Here is a 16,499-nt window from a genome sequence, read left to right as displayed (position 1 = left end):
AGTGTCTGCCATTTACTATAATCAATATTATATCCAAGATCCCTGTCCCACTTCACCATCACACCCTTTACCAAATCTTCTCTAGTATCCCACTCTAATAATTGTTTATATAACTTAGAGAGGTGTTTATCGTTACTCTCTAGGATTTCTATCTGGAATCTTGATTTTTTATCACTCATCCCCTGTTTCTTGTGCTCGCTCCACAGTGCATTAATCTGGTGGTAGTGGAACCACTCTTTTATCTTTTCTTTCAACTCGTCATAAGGTTTCACCTTCCAGCCTTCTTCTGTCTTAATTAAGAGGTCCTCATAGGTCCATCTTTCTCCCGTCATATTTGGTTTTTTTATTTTGACAATATCCACTGGAGAGAGCCACCAAGGGGTCCTTTCCTCAATCAATTTTTTATATCTGTTCCACACCTCCAATAGTGAACCTCTGATTATGTGATTAAAAAACCCTCTATGAATCTCACCTTTCCCCTGCCACAGATAGGCGTGCCACCCGAACCTAATATCAAAACCCTCCAGGTCCAATAAATCAGTGTTCCTAAGGGTGACCCATTCCTTTAACCAGCTTAAACAAGCTGCCTCATAATATAACCTAATATTCGGTACTGCAAATCCACCCCTCTCTCTTGCGTCTGTTAAGTATTTAAACCTTATCCTAGCTCTCTTCCCCTGCCAAATGAACTTAGTCAAAATTCTTTGCCAGTTCCTAAAACGGGTGGTGCCTTTAATTATCGGAATATTTTGGAACAGAAATAATAATCTTGGGAGGAGGCACATTTTAATTGCCGCGATCCTCCCTGTCCATGAGAGCTTCAGCCTCTGCCAGGTGTCCAGATCTTTTTTTATTTCCTGCCAAATTTTATCGTAATTATCTTCTACCAAATTTATATTTTTTGGAGACAGCCAGATTCCCAAATATTTTACCTTATTCACAATTTTTATACCGGTTCTTTGTTCCAATTGATTTTTGTCTTCCATGGTCAAATTCTTTGTTAAAATTTTTGTCCTCTTCCTATTTAATCTGAACCCTGACAGTCTGCCGAATTCCTCTAATAGTTCTATCACCTTGCTAACACTGTCCACTGGTTCTTCCAGAGATAAGACTAAGTCGTCGGCATATGCTTTTAGCTTAAATTCTTTCTTTCCAATTCTTATCCCCTTCACACCAACTTCGTCTCTTATTCTATTTGCTATGACTTCCAAAACCATTATAAAGAGCAGAGGAGATAAGGGGCAGCCCTGCCTAGTACCTTTCCCAATCTTAAATGGTTTAGTTAGGCTGTTATTTACAATCAGCATAGCCTGTTGTTCCGAGTAAATTGCTTTGATTCCTCTCAAATATGGGCCCTCTATGCCCGCCTTTTCCAAACATAATGATAAAAACTCCCAGGAAACATTATCAAAAGCCTTCTCGGCGTCTATAAAGATTAGTGCGGCTGGGATATCAATCCTAGTATCTAAATATTCAATGATATTTAATATATGACGCACATTATCCTTCTGATGTCGATTGGGGAGGAATCCCGCTTGGTCTTTATGAATGTGTTTCGTTAATAGCTTCTTAAGTCTACTAGCCATTATATCGGCGAAGATCTTATAATCGTTGTTAAGTAGAGAAATTGGCCTGTAATTTTTAATGTCGGTTTTCTCAGTTTCTGATTTTGGAACTAAAGTTATGAATGCCTCCTTCCAGGAGCCGGGAATTTTCCCTCCCTGGAGGATATTATTAATAACATCTCTAAGTATTGGAGCAAGGAGTTCCTCTAATATTTTATAATATTTTGAGGGCAGGCCATCCGGCCCGGGGGCCTTTCCATTTTTCATCCTATTAATAGCTTCCTTCACTTCATTTACAGAAACTTCCTTATTTAATCGTGTTCTGTCCTCTTCTGATATATATTTTCCTCTTTCCTGCTCCAAGTATCTTTCAATTTCTAATCTATCTTCAGTTCCTCTTTCGTATAACTTTTCAAAAAACTGAACAAACCTTTTTTCTATTTCGTCTGGGGCTTCTATGATGTTATCTTCCATTATTATCTTACTTATCACGTTTTGCTTTTTCCTCTTTCTCAACTGCCACGCGAGTAACTTCCCCATTTTATTTGCCGATTCAAAAAACCTCTGTTTCATATATTTGATTCTCCAATCTATTTCCATATTTAATATAGTTGAATACTGGGCCTGTAGCACCTTTAGGGCACGGGTGGTCTCGGCATCTGCTGGGTTTATAGTCAACTTCCTTTCATAAGTTCTCAGTTGTGTTAGTATTTCTTCTTTCTTTTGTTCTCTTAATTTCCTCCTAAGGTTATTTTGTTGAATTAGAACCCCCCTCATAACCGACTTACTGGCATCCCATACTATATCTATAGTGGGACCTCCCTTCAAGTTCAAATCCAAATAGTCTTTTAAGGTACTTTTAATCTTTTCTTTCACCTCATCATTATCCAATAGATTTTCCTCCATCCTCCATCTGTATTGTCCCTTAGGCCCACCCTTAATTTCCATTACCAACGCACAGTGGTCAGAAAGTGTCCTAGGTAAAATTTCACATCTCTTCACCCTTAAAATAAGGGTTCTTGTCATCCAAATTTGGTCAATTCGACCCCAACTTTGGTGTGGTTCTGAATAATGAGTAAATTGTTTGGAGGTGGGGTTTTTGTGTCTCCAAACATCCACTAAATCTAAATTGTCCTCTAAATCCTTAAAAGATTTCGGCAGTTTTCCTTTATTAGAATTCCCTCTCTTTACACTCCTATCCAACTCCGGTGCTGGCACCCCATTCATATCCCCGAGCAGAATTAGTTTATGCGTTTCTAATTCTAATAGGATTCCTTCAAGTTTCTCAAAGAATTCTGCTCTATTTTTATTCGGGGCGTAGACCGTCACTACATTAATTTTTTCCCCTCTAAAATTTAGTTGGATCCCTAGAATCCTACCCTCCTCATCTTTACAAATTTGTACGGGGTTCCATTTCTCTTTTACATAAATCACCACCCCTTTTTTTTTATTTATCTCCGAGTTAACAAATTCTACTCCTAACTTTTTATTCATCAAAATATGTTTATGTTTCTTCGCAATATGGGTTTCTTGGAAGCAAATTACATCATAGTTTTTATTTTTCAGCACTCTCTCAATTTTATTCCTTTTAACTTTCTCATTCAACCCATTCACATTCCAAGATAAAAGGTTTAATGTGTGTGTTATTGTTTCTCTTTATCTATTACGATTTCTCTGACCTGGGTCCCGAACTAAACTCTGCTGCCTCTATTCCCTGAAGGCTCCCCTTCCTCCGCCGTCCCTGCTCCCACCACGGCTTCCTCATCATCCTCGTCTGTTCCTTCCATCCCCTCCTCCTCTTCTCGTTCCCCCTCCCCCCCTGTCTCCTCCACCACCTTCTCCCTGCTCCCGGGCTTGTTCTCTGGCCTTCCCAGATCTTTCTCATACCTTCTCAAAAACTTCTCAACCTCCTGTGTGTCCATCAATCTAAATCTCTTATCCTTATAGTGGAAGGTGATCCCTTCTGGGAACTCCCATTTAAATTGTATCCCGTTTCTCTTCAAAAAGGCTACCACCTGCTTATATCCCTCTCTTTTGCGTAATAACCTGACCGGTATTTCTTTGTAAATAATAATGGGTCTTCCATCAATTCTTAATCTATTGTGGTAGCTCTTCCTTAAGATTAGGTTTTTCACTTCCACTGAGTTGAAAATCACTAAACAGTCACCCAGGAATTTGTTAGTTCTGAAATGTTTAGGTTTTGACATCCTGAAAACATTCTCTATAGAGAGAGCCAGCTCTTCCTCCCTTATATCTAACCATTTAGACAGTTCTCTAATCATTTTCCCTCTTATATCTTCATTCCTTTCCTCCGCTACTCCTCTAAACTTCAGGTGTAGCTGCTTTTGTCGCATGTCTGCCATGGCTAGATTATCCCATATCCTGTCTTGTGAGCTACTCAGCTCTCTTAGCTCTTCTTTCACCTTCGTTGTCTCTCTCTTCTGCTCCCTTATCTCTTTCTGTAATTTCTTATTAGATTCTTCAATCAATCTGGACTTAACAGAGAGGTCCTGGATTTTAGCTGAGAGTTCCCCAACTGCTCCCTCTATCCTTTTGTCAATTCTCTCCTGTACCTCTCCTAGCTTCTGTTCCATACATAATGTATTCTGTTTAAATTCCTCCTTTATTCTCGCCCACAAATTGTCTAGATCTTTAATTTCTTCCTGGCGGGACCATTTCCTCTCCCCCGGCGTCCCACCCCCCTTCTTTCCATCCTTCCCATCCTTCCCTGCCATTCCTCCCCCCAAATTCTTTACTCTCCCCCTACTACTTTCCCCTTCCCTTGTGTCCCTCCTTTGAATTTCGACAAATATCAACAGTTGCAGGAGAAAAACAGGAGAAAACCAAAACCGAAAGATGCAACAGAGGTGAAGGTCAGTCTTTCCAAGGTTGTGTCCAGGGCAGGGCTCTATGTCAATGTCAATACCAACATCTATGCCAAAAATCCGAGCATAACAAAGAGTATCAGGAGGGGGGTGGAGGCAATGCTGAGCGGGGTAATTCCGGGGTAATTCCGCTGTATAATCCGCAGTTTTCTTAACTATCAGTCTTCCATCCTTAAAAAGAGTTCCAGAAAACTCGAAAGCTTGCGCACTACTTTGTCACATTTGAATTGGTCCTAATAAAGGTATTACTCTACTATGGCTGTTTGTCTAGACACGTGATGTATTATGTGGTGGTGGTGAGTTGTTCCTTCAGTGCATCAAAACGACCCACATTGTGTGCAGAGTAAGCTGAGGTGACATGTTGTTGATCCTGTATTTTGCCTGTACTTGCAAATATCGTACCTGCAAAGCCATTAACTGGAATTCCAAAGGCTGTGTTTCTATTTTTTTTGCAAGAGGGGAGGATATTTCAACAGGCAATGGTTATAAGAATGTGTTTATTATGTGCTTTGTGAATGGATGGCATGGACCACCCCACTGCCCAGTGTGTTCCTCTCCAGTGTGGATGCTGGACCAGGGTCCTGGTCAGCAGGGCTTGCTATTGGAAAATGGCTGAGAGGTAAATCTATAGCCAGAGAAGACATGCCTCTTTCTCCTCACGGATAGGACAGATAAATAACAGCTGGGGGAGAGATACAACTATTGACAGTGATGCTTTAGAGTTCCTTATAACTGAAGAGAGGGCAGGGGAGAGGAACATCAATGAGCCTGACTAGAGTTCCAGTGAAGCCAAAACCCAGTAGAGAGAAGGTGATCAATTCTGGCACCTCTCAGGTGGGCACCATTGCCATTATACGAGAATAAGGGAGGTGTTCATAGGAAGTTCTGGCACCTCTTTTTCTAGAAAAATAGTACTGTGAACAATCCAGCGGTTATGGCTATTGTGCTCTGTAAGAAAGGGGTTGGGGGCATGGATGCAGTGCCCTTTGATGTACCCCTGCCATATGGAAGCCCAACACAGTCGATAACTATTGTTTTGCTTTCTATTGCAAGTTTGCAAGCTGATCCGTTATAATTACCAGTACTTAAATCCATATTACAAGAATATGAATCATTCAAGGAATTAACGCAGAGAGGCGAAACAGTCAAGAAGAGAGACCCCTAAGACTGCCATCTGAACTGTGGACTAAATCCCACAGATTTACCAGTAAGTCACATGGCACATGGTGACATTTTCATCAGAGACAACAAGATTAGGATCACACAATAACTTTCATTACAGCGCTTGTCAGAGGCTGATATGCATTCAGTTGGAAAGGTGTATGTAAAGTGCAAAAGCTAACAACCCACCAAGCGAAGCATTCTGATTAACAGAGGCATGGCTGGGTCAGGCGTTTGGAATACAAAAACCCATTTGAGAGAGCAGCACGATGAAAAGTTTCCTAATGAGCAAAATGTTTATCTTCCAGTCTCCAGATGTAGAGCTGTAAAGAGCTTTTCTGGGCAGAGTTGTTGTGCCCCTATATTAACAAATGTGCGTCAGAAGTCTTGATACCTTTCCCCCCGGACTCTTTCAAACATAATAGCTTTTTGTCTAAACATTTTAGATTGCTTTCCCCACCACCACCACGCTGTAGCCTGCAATAACCTTTGACCCAACCTCACACATACATGTGGGTGTCTGTATACATCACAGACACAATGTGGATAGCCAAACTCATCCTGCTATCCAGAGAACGATTAGGACATGGTTAGACCCCAAGCTTTGCGCGTCGAGGTCCCCAAGACACCCCCCCCAAAGAAAAACACAATTGACACTTAATTTTTGTTTAAGGTTTTTGGCATAAATTTGGCCACAACTTTATTCAAATTACAGCAATGTGAGTGGTTGCTTAGGCATTGGTAGCACTAACTGCCCCCGCACGGGGACAGCTCTGACATTCGCATCCCCCGCGAAGTCAGGAAGGGTAAGTCACCTGGGGAGAGAGACGAGACTGGGAACCATGCCTCACCTCTCCCCAGAAAGCTCCCAGGGACTTGCGTGGCCCTAGCCCCTTGCCAGGGGGTTTCAGACAAAAGCATGGGGAGCCCCTGGGTTCCTTTAACGGAAAACCCTTGAAGCAGCAGCAGCAGCATTTTGGAGGGGCAGGCACAGCCGAATCCATACCCCTCCACCAACCAATTCCAAGACCAATGCCTAACCGCAAACCTTACAAGTTGTGACGATTTGCTATGCAGTAGGCAAAAACCAAGTGGCACACACTAATCAGCCAAATGGACAAAATTCCTACCAGGCCCCTGCCCCAAAGCAGACGACCCCATGACAGGCAATAGCAAGGTCAAGCAAACAGCCTAAAATTAGGGAAGGGAGGGCAGGTGATCCGAAGTAAGCAGCAAAAAGAGGAAGTTCCTCGCTGCGAGCATTGTATTTAACAAATAGGGCTGTCAATCAACAAATGGCAACATCTAGATTTCCCCAGTAACAGCCCACCCCTGCTTAAAGGATGGCCAAACCATTTGCCTAGTAACAGTGAGGTGTCTTGTCAGCCCCGCCCACAACCTGTGCTCTCCATGAGGGAGAACCCACTATGTCAAATTTTATAAGTCCCCAGCATTACCAAAAAATAAATTAAAAAATGTAGTATCCCAACAGAAAGAGCAATGAAACTAGAACCCTCTGTGTCCCTTCCAAATCTACAATTCTATGATTCTATAACATAATAAACATTTATATTTACATATGTACTGGTTCACATGCAAGGCTGTAATTAAAAGCTAACAATATAACTAAAACATGTATCTTTCAATAAGTCTATTTGCACATGAAATACCTTTAAATGAGAAAAAAAAAAGCTTGTGGGTATCTTAGCCTATATGAAAACTTAATGTACAGTAACACAGAAAAAAACTGCACACACAGTTTATCAGTTACTAAATAGAAGAGACAGCACAACTGTGTGTGGCCTGCTTTATTCAAACCTTTGTTGTTGCTTAAAACCAGTTTTCCTCTGTATTCCTCCACCCTCCACTTTACTCAAACTTCTGCTGCTGTTTAAAACAGCCACTTTTTTTCCTTTCAGTGTATTGCCCTTCTCACTGTACTGAAACTTTTCTGTTTTCCATTTGTCAGCTACCTCATGTGAGAGATTAAGAATGCGGAACCCTCAAATATTACACAGTACTATACTCAAACCTCTGCCATTGTTTAAAACCACCATTTTCCCTCTCAGTTCATTCCATCCCCTGCTTTACTCAAACTTCAGCTGTTGTATTAAACCACCACTTTCCCCCTCCCAATGATCATTCCCTTCTTGCTCTAATACCATGGCCACTGCTGTTGCGCAAGCTGCCTCCTCTTTTGCCCCCTCCCCTTCCCTGACTTCATGCAAATCCAGGATTGTGATGCAGCACAACAAATGTTTTAATTGGGGCTGCATAATGACAGCCTTACATTTTATTTATATACGAAGAAACCTAACCTACTACGTTTACTATAAAACCTATGTAAACCTTTGTAAAAGGAGCTTGCCGGATATGAATCTTGCCTTGGACCCATAACATTGTGTTTGTCAGGATATTGTGCTATTTTTCATAGTTACACAACTCATATTGAATAAATTAGATAATATTGCAAGTCTAATGAAAATGCATGAGCAGTCTCTGACCATTTGTAGTGGACCAAGCAACAATGGGAATGAAAACCCTTCCTCTTATGGGTCACTGTTATATTAATATACATCTATCTAAGTTAATTCCAGAACTGGGGCACTCTAATGTCAGACTCATGTGACTAAGAAGAGGCAGGACTATATATATGACTTTTAGTGAATGGAGTTGCCAGGGGCAGAAGAAATAAGCCTGTTTCTTTTCTCCCATGTTAAAGGAAAGATTGCATTCACACTCATTGGGCAAAGATAAAGGACAGCACCTGAAGAAACCTGCCTTTCATGCATGCTGCTAGATGACTCAATCTTCACTTAAAGGGGTTGTGTGTGTGTGTGAGAGAGAGAGAGAGAGAGAGAGAGAGAGAGAGAGAGAGAGAGAGAGAGAGAAGTACAGTGGTACCTCAGGTTAAGTACTTAAATCGTTCTGGAAGTCTGTTCTTAACCTGAAACTGTTCTTAACCTAAAGCACCACTTTAGCTAATGGGGCCTCCTGTTGCCGTCGCACCGCCGGAGCACGATTTCTGTTCTCATCCTGAAGCAAAGTTCTTAACCCGAGGTACTATTTCTGGGTTAGCGGAGTCTGTAACCTGAAGCATATGTAATCTGAGGTACCACTGTACATGCATGTGTGTGCAATGCACTGCACAGGCCCAGATACCCAGAGATCCCTGTAATATGAAAGCCCTCTGTTCACACAAACACATACCACTCAGGTCATTTTGCTAGCAATAGCTAAAACCATTGTTTGCTTTGTGATTTATTACACTTCAAAGACCCCACATGAGCTCAACATACCTCTTTCTTGGCAGATATAGGGCATCTGAAGGGATTTATTCCACAATGAATATGGGTCACCTTAAAAAAACAAAACAAAAACATTTTAAAGCAAGCAGGACCATGGCCCTGGCATGTCTAGCTGTTGTAAGGGTATGCCTGAGGCAATCAGTTAGGATATTAAACGGCAGCACTAGAAGGGTAAGCAAACACAACCCATCTGGCTTAGCCTCCTATCCAAACAGGATGGCCATTTGCTTGGCAGCCTCTCACAGATCAGCCTGTAGAATCCAAAGCACAGTGTTGCTGCTGACAAAGATTCAGTTGAGGCAAATGAATGGGCAACCTCCACTCCAGGGGCATTGTGCCTCTGGAAACCAGTTGCTGGGATTCACAAGCGAGCAGAATGCTTGCAGGCTTCCCGCAGGCATCTGCAGAGCTGGCCCAAGACATTTTGGCACCTGAGGTGAACTGCAAAATGGTGTCGCCTGCAACCCGGGAGGAGTGAGTGACTGAAAATCTACACTGGTAGAAAAGGAGGGAATCAAATCAACCTTACCTGACAGTTGAAGTGGGACTCAAAGGCCATCGCAGGGGGGGGGAAGGGACCCACTCTGAATCCAGCCAGGCATGTGCAGACCCCAGGAGACCCCAGAGGCAGCCCTTACTATTTCCTCCCTGGGGGTGGGAGAAGAACAGCAGTGCCTCCTATTCACCAAGAGGCCACTGTAGAGGCAGCATTGGCAGGTCTGGCCTCCAAGGATCACGCTGCAGCCATTGCTGCCACCATGGCTGTAGCGGCGGCGGCAGCTGACGCTGTCCTTGGAGGCCGGATCCTGCTGCCAAATATAGTTATTATTATCCACACTTTAACCAAGTATATGCATTTTAGTGAACATCATTTGGTTGGAGAACTGTATCACAAAATTCAGATAAGTGCAAATTTTGAAAGTAAGCTGTGCCTTGCTTTGCATATTATTTCAGAAAGTGCAAATTGGGTTGATTTGTCTCACCTTGCCTCACGGGTTGGCTGGTCCTGGGCATCTGGTTGACACTGTGAGAACAGGATGATGGACTAGATTGGCCATTGGACTGATCCAGCTGTTCAGTGTTGCAACTTATACTGTCTTTTTGGGGTGTGTGTGTGTGCGTGAGAGAGAGAGAGAGAGAGAGAGAGAGAGAGAGAGAGAGAGAGAGAGAGAGATAGTATGTTATATAAACAACCTTTACTGTGATTTTTAAATACTTTGTCATGTTGGGAATAGGTGGCAGTGGTGCACGACGGGCCTTGTGTAATATTGACACCTAAAAGAAAACTGAGACTGATAGAATTATATTATTATTATTATATTACTTCATTATATTTATATGCTGCCCTATACCCACAGGTCTCAGGGTGGTTCACAAGATAAAATTACAAGATGAAAACACAAAATACATAATCAAAATAAAAACAGAAACCGCCAAACAACCTCCCCAAAACACATAAAAACAGGTAAAAAGAATTTTAATTTTGTAAAAAAGATTAAAAACACAATTAAAAAGCAGTTTAAAAGAACATAAATAGTACTCTCTGTTGGGCAGCAGCAGTCCTAGGCCCTGCCCTAGGCCTGGTGGAGAGAGGTAGGAGCAGGGCCCCCAGACTCTCAGCAGTCTGAGAGTTGACATTGATCTCAATGTCCCCAGTTATGCTTTTTGAGTAAGACTGGACCCTGCCAAATCAGACCTCACAGAAAGTGCAACTAATTCATGAGTTGCCAAAATGTCTGGTAATTTTAAAGCGTAGTTAACGAATGGGAAAGTTCCTCCAGCCTTTTCCATTTTTTCCATCTAGCATGCAAAGGGAGTGATTCTTACAGGCATTATTTCCTTGAACATTAAACAGTTGAAAGCAATCATATTGTAATTACTTTTCAGTAACACTTTTACAGCAGCACAAACAAAATAATAGGCCATAAATCCTATGAGACAGTACAAACACAGTTGTAAAAGTTTAGTATGATTAGTGCAGTGCCAAAACCTGACCTCCAATTTCCTGAAAGCAAAGAGTAGGGCGATGATGGGGAGGCTTCATTTTACTTTGCACAGAATGCTCTCTCAGTGGGTTATTTTCACTCACATTTTATTACTCACATTTTACCCTAGTATATGCATTTTTGTAAACATTATTTGGTTGGAGAACCGTATCACAAAACTCAGGTAAGTGCGAATTTTGAAAGAAAGTTGTGCTTTGGCTCACATATCATTTCAGGAAGTGCAAATTGGATTGACTTGCCTTAAATGCAAACTGAATTGAATTTCATCCCTAGTTCAAAGTAAATCAGATTTTGGAGTTGCTTTTATAGTCCAACTGTTAGAATCTGAAAAAGATTCGAGCTTTCTGCTGAGTGAAACGTTGGAGAAATCTATGCCTAAAAATGACATGGTAACTGGTTGATTTTTCTCTCAGTAGTAGCAATGGATTTTTCTACTTTCTAATTTTTAGAATCATGCCGCATCTGTAGTAATGGGGACTTAGGCTTCCACGCGACCTGGAACCACCTGCAATCAGGTCTCACAGCTTTAGGCATAGATGCCTTCTCCTTGAATACCTTTGCCCTGTATGTGGAGATGCAGTGTGTGTGTGTGGGGGGGGATGACTCAGTGCACATAATGTAGGGGTTGGTGTGCAGCCTCACTTCCTCTTTGTGTGTTGATTTAACATGGAGCACCTGGGCAGGATTTTAGTGAGTGATAGTTTCTTGCTCTTTCAATGTATGTATGTCAAAAATTGCCATCTAAGGTGGATCTCTTGGTGCTGCCAAATGGTAGGGTCGGTTTACCTCTTATCAATTTCTACACAGTTACCATGTTCTAGTCATGCACCCAGGATCATGTCATATTTTCTTGCTTTCCACCTCTTTAATGTCATTGAAAGTACTGCAGGACATGCTGGGCTGAAGGAGGGCCAAAGCCGGGCATGTATAACACCTTCCAATTTTTTTCTTACCCTCCTGCCATGGTGGTGGCAATATGGGTCCTTTCCCCCCAGCAAATAGTGCTGTAGCTAACACTTCACAGAATTGTGCACTGTTTGTTTACCTGTGATGCCTTTCTCCCCTACAGAAGTGGCGTTCATCATCACCACCCTCCTAGCAAGTCTGAACAGCTGCTGTAACCCCTGGATCTACATGCTTTTCACAGGCCACCTTTTCCATGACCTCTTGCGTCGCTTCCTCTGCTGCTCCTCTCGGTACTTAAAATCTCGGCAAGGATGTGACCTGAGCGTTAGCAGGAAAAGCAACTCCTCCACCTTCGTCTTGAGCCTCAAAAGCTCCAGTCAGAGGAGCTTCACTCAGCCGTCCACAGCGTGAGGAGGAGAAACCCAAGTCCTCCAAGAACTGTGCCACAACGAGATGGGCAGACTGGCCTTAGCGTGTACATACTTAAAAATATGAAATAGAGGTATACAGGAGTGTTTGGATGTAAATACATATATACATATATATAATATATTGCATAAAATATATTAAAATGTGTGTATGATGTGCAGGGTACTCATTATTTAAGGAGCAGAATAGCAGAAAGACAGCTATAGTCTAATAGTAGTTCACAGAATGGATAGCTCAAGGTTCTAGTGCTGTATTTTTAAAAGACACAATGGACTCCACAAGTCATTGAAGCCATAAGGCAACATATGCCCACAGGTACAAAGTGGAGGACAGCTCCTCTTTGAACACTATTACAGCATGGATCAGATAGAAGTGGAGGCATTTTAGGAGACAAACTACACTTGCAATAGAATAACTATTTCCCTGTCCCATATTAACTTTTCAGGCAAGGGGGTGAGATCAAATGTGGAAATGCCCACCACAAAATGAACTTTCAGATAGAGATGGGTCGATCAGCCTAAAAATGCTCCATGCCATTTATTCATGCCCCCAAAGAGCAGTTTGCCCCATTGCATTTCAACGTTAATGTGTATCTTTAGGGAAAAAAATCAATGCAGAATTAAGACCTTTTTTGATTTGGTGGTCTGAGCAAGGGAGCTACCTTTATTATTATTATTATTTTTAAAAAAATTAAAGACAAGTAATTGCCACTTGGAGAAGCTTGAAACCAAATGACTCCTGGAAGTGATAGGGGCATGATAACATCCCATTGCTCACAAACTTCTAAAAAGAAATAACTGCAGCAAAATAAAAGCAAAATGGCTGTCCCCAGGATTTGTAGTGGAGACACATTTCACCAGCTGCCAGCACTGTCTCATAACTAAATGCCATTGCATGCTGACAATCACGGACTGCAAGATATCGACTACCAAGATATTGAATATTATTTATTTTGTATTTATATATATACCACTTAATGCCAAAAAGGGAGGGGGGGGAGCTTCTAAGCAGTTCACAAAGTTTAAAAGCAAGTTATACAAATTGTTAAAATATAAATATTCATAATTAAAATACACAGTTAAGAACAGGACACTCAGGTTAAGAAATCAACATAAACTGATGCATCTTCAAAAGCTGTTAGAATGCCAGTGCAGATGGGGCCTCTTATATTTCAGCAGAAAATTAATTCTTCAACACCAGTGCTACTAGTGAAAAAGCTCATCACTGCAGTCCCACAAACTGACGGTCATCAGTTTGTGACCAGGCTAACCAAGGTTCCCTTTTTAAAAAAGAATCTTAATGCCCTTGCCAGGCAGTGGAAGGAAAATCTGGGTAAATCTGTTCCAGAGTTGTTGGGGGCTTTATATGTAATTAGCCCTGGCTTGGTGGCTAATAGGCAGCCAGTGCAGGTTCTATAGTACAGGTATGATAAGTATCTGGTGAGGGCCGCCACTTTCTGCGTGGATTGTGGCCTTCTGCAGTAGCCACAGACTCTATACCAGCCATAAGAGAAGCCCTACACTGTGTATATTGCAATAGTCTAAAGATGAGGTTACCAATGCATGAATCAGAGTAGCCAAAGTATCTTTGCCAACCCAAGAAAAGATAGCCAACACTGATTGGTAGGTGGTTTTTGCCCCCTGGGATTCCATGAACAACTATGGCTCCAAGAACTGTTTACCAGTTCTTTCAGGGTGAGTACAACCGGCTCCCTTGGCCAGTAAAGTGAGATGAGCGCCGCAACCCCAGAGTTGTCTGCGACTGGACCTAATGGTCAGAGGTCCCTTTACCTTTACCTTTACCGCCTCATCTAGAACAGTCAAAGCCCTCAATTCTAGGAGCTGGGAGCTACTTACCTGCAGCCTCTCTCTCTTAATAGAGCTCAGGTTCAGTTTATTCACCCTCATCCAGCCCACCACTGCATACAGGCACTGGCTCAGCTGCTCCACTGCCTCTCCCGACTCAGATTTAATTGAACAATAGCGTTGGCCGGCACACTGATGGCACTGAGCCCAGTTCTCCTTATGACTGTTCCAAGCAGCTTCGTACAGATGTTAAATAGCCTTTTGGGATAACATAGTGCCTTGCAGCACCCCACAACTGAACTGCCAGGGTGTAGGCACATAGTGCCCCAATGCAATTCTTTGAGACAGGCCCTGTAAGCAGAAACAAAAGCACTACAGAACAGTGCCTCCAACCACAAACTCGCAGAGAAAGTCCATGAGGATACCATGGTCAGTGTGGTATCAAAAGCCACTGAGAGATCCAACAGAAGCCACAAACATGGTTGCACTTCCTCTGTCCCTCCCCCCAGAGAAGGTAAAATATAACTGGATGCCAAAAACAGCATTCAGAGAATATTCAAAGAATATCTGAGCATCCTTCAAAACTGCAAAGGAGGATTTTCCATCCAAACTGGATTCACTTCTAGAGATTCTCCACCTGCAGTCCTGCAGTATCCGTATCACATGTTGCCACTGCTTGCATCCATTTAGTTCTGCCACTTTAAGGCAAAGAGCCTTTTACATTACAATTCTATGCCATCTACTCGGATATAAATCCCACGGTGTTTAATGGGGCTTGCTCCCTAGTTTTAGGATTGCATCTTTAGTGGCTGGGGATAAATCTGAGGATATCTTAATTGTTGTTTTTAATCTGCATTTGAGCAGCTTTTCATTTTTGCATTGTAAATGAGCCAAAAGGATGGGATAGGATAGACATTTTAAAATTAAATCATGTTAATAGCAACGAGCCTAATTATCTTGTCTGAAAGGAGAACCCCAGCAATGCTTCAAAACAGATGTGAACGCTGGCTGGCTGGCTCCAAAGTACTGCAGCTTTGGGATATCAAATCAGTAGGATTTGATTCAGACATTTTTCTTTTAACCTTTCAACTCTTAGTGAATGGAAATCTGTATGAATATTGCATAAGGTCTGAGCCTATAAGTGCTCATTTGCTTGACAAAATGCATTGGATAGATTGGCAAGAAATTCCCTGTCTTTTTCAGAGCTTCATCAATGTGAGAATACCACTACGAGTCAGGAAAATCAGCGGTGTCATTCAGGAGTAATTCCACTGAATACCATTAATAGCAGTAACAATTTTCAGGCCTAGTCTTACATTCTGATGTGTGTTTTTTTTAAAAAAAGTATCCTGAGAATCCTTATTAAATGTGGAAGTTGGTCCATCAATTTCAGTGGGAGATCTTAAAGCAATTCAAGAGCTTAAATGTTTGCAAAATTAAAGCTATGGGTTGGATACTGAGAACCATGAGCAGCAAGCCACAGAAAGAAGCTAGCAGAAGGGGCCTTTTCTATTCATTCGTTCGTTCGTTCGTTCGTTCGTTCATTCCTCTCTTCTGCTGCTGGCCTGTAAAGTGTCTCCTGACAACTGGGGAACCTTTCTGAATGGCATGGGATGGAGTAGGAAAGAGGATTGGCCAAAATCAGGCACAGACACCTTGGGTGGAGCTCCGCCCCATTCCATGCTGTTCAGGAAGGTCCTCCTACTGCTCTTTATGGGGGGGGGGAGGAAAGGGACAGTCTGTGGACTTCCTTCCTGACAGCAGTTCTCAGGATCCATCTCGGGATCCATCCAACACATTGTTCTAAAAAGCTTTACTTAAGGTCGAGACTTATTTCATTGTAGATAAATTTGATAAATATTATGTGGCTATAACTTCATTGCTGTGTAACTCATGCAAGTACTTTAAAGAAAAAAAGATTTTATGTGAAGATTTGGTTGTGTTCTTTAATTTGAAAACATGGCAAATAAAAGAAATGGATGGAAACCCAAGAAAAAACAAACGGCAAAGCATCTGTAAATATAAAACCGTAATGCACCAAGCATACATTATGCCATGCCTTATTAAACAAGCACTCATTTTTGTATTTATTGAAACAGTCATATGCTTATGGTCTTTTTATTTTCCCATTAAGATTTCCAAGCCCTCTGCATGCAGAGAAGGTAAAATGGTAGTCCTTTGACCATGGTGGGGGCAGGGGGAGAGTATGGGCAGGGGAGAGCAGTGAAGAAATGGGACAGTGGGCAAATGGGGCAGGAGTTATTGGCTCAGTTGTCTTAAAGTTTTTAAAACTATAGGATCTCAAAGTATTTAGTTCTGTTTTACAGAGCCTGGAAATCAATGTGGAAGCCGAGTTACAACCAACATTGAAAAATGTTGCTTGTTTGACTTGAGATTCAGGCTGGACCAAATGAGAAGAACCAAGTGACAGTAG

At 42.0% G+C, this 16,499-nt stretch overlaps 1 protein-coding gene across 2 annotated transcripts in view; it reads left to right on the top strand.

Annotated features, from left to right (window-relative positions):
* OXTR (oxytocin receptor) overlaps window positions 1-16,167 on the top strand; it is a 30,140-nt gene extending 13,973 nt beyond the window's left edge. For both annotated transcript variants that reach the window (XM_081184785.1, XM_081184784.1), the window contains exon 3: window positions 11,995-16,167. In XM_081184785.1, the coding sequence (XP_081040911.1) occupies window positions 11,995-12,242 (248 nt within the window). In that variant the 3' untranslated portion in view covers window positions 12,243-16,167. The remainder of the gene's footprint in view (window positions 1-11,994) is intronic.
* The last annotated feature ends 332 nt before the right edge of the window (window positions 16,168-16,499 follow it).

The sequence above is a fragment of the Podarcis bocagei genome (assembly GCF_964188305.1).
Source record: "Podarcis bocagei genome assembly, chromosome: 2".
NCBI lineage: Eukaryota > Metazoa > Chordata > Lepidosauria > Squamata > Lacertidae > Podarcis > Podarcis bocagei.
Note: the sequence above shows the minus strand (reverse complement) of the source record. Positions and strands in the feature narration are given on the sequence as shown.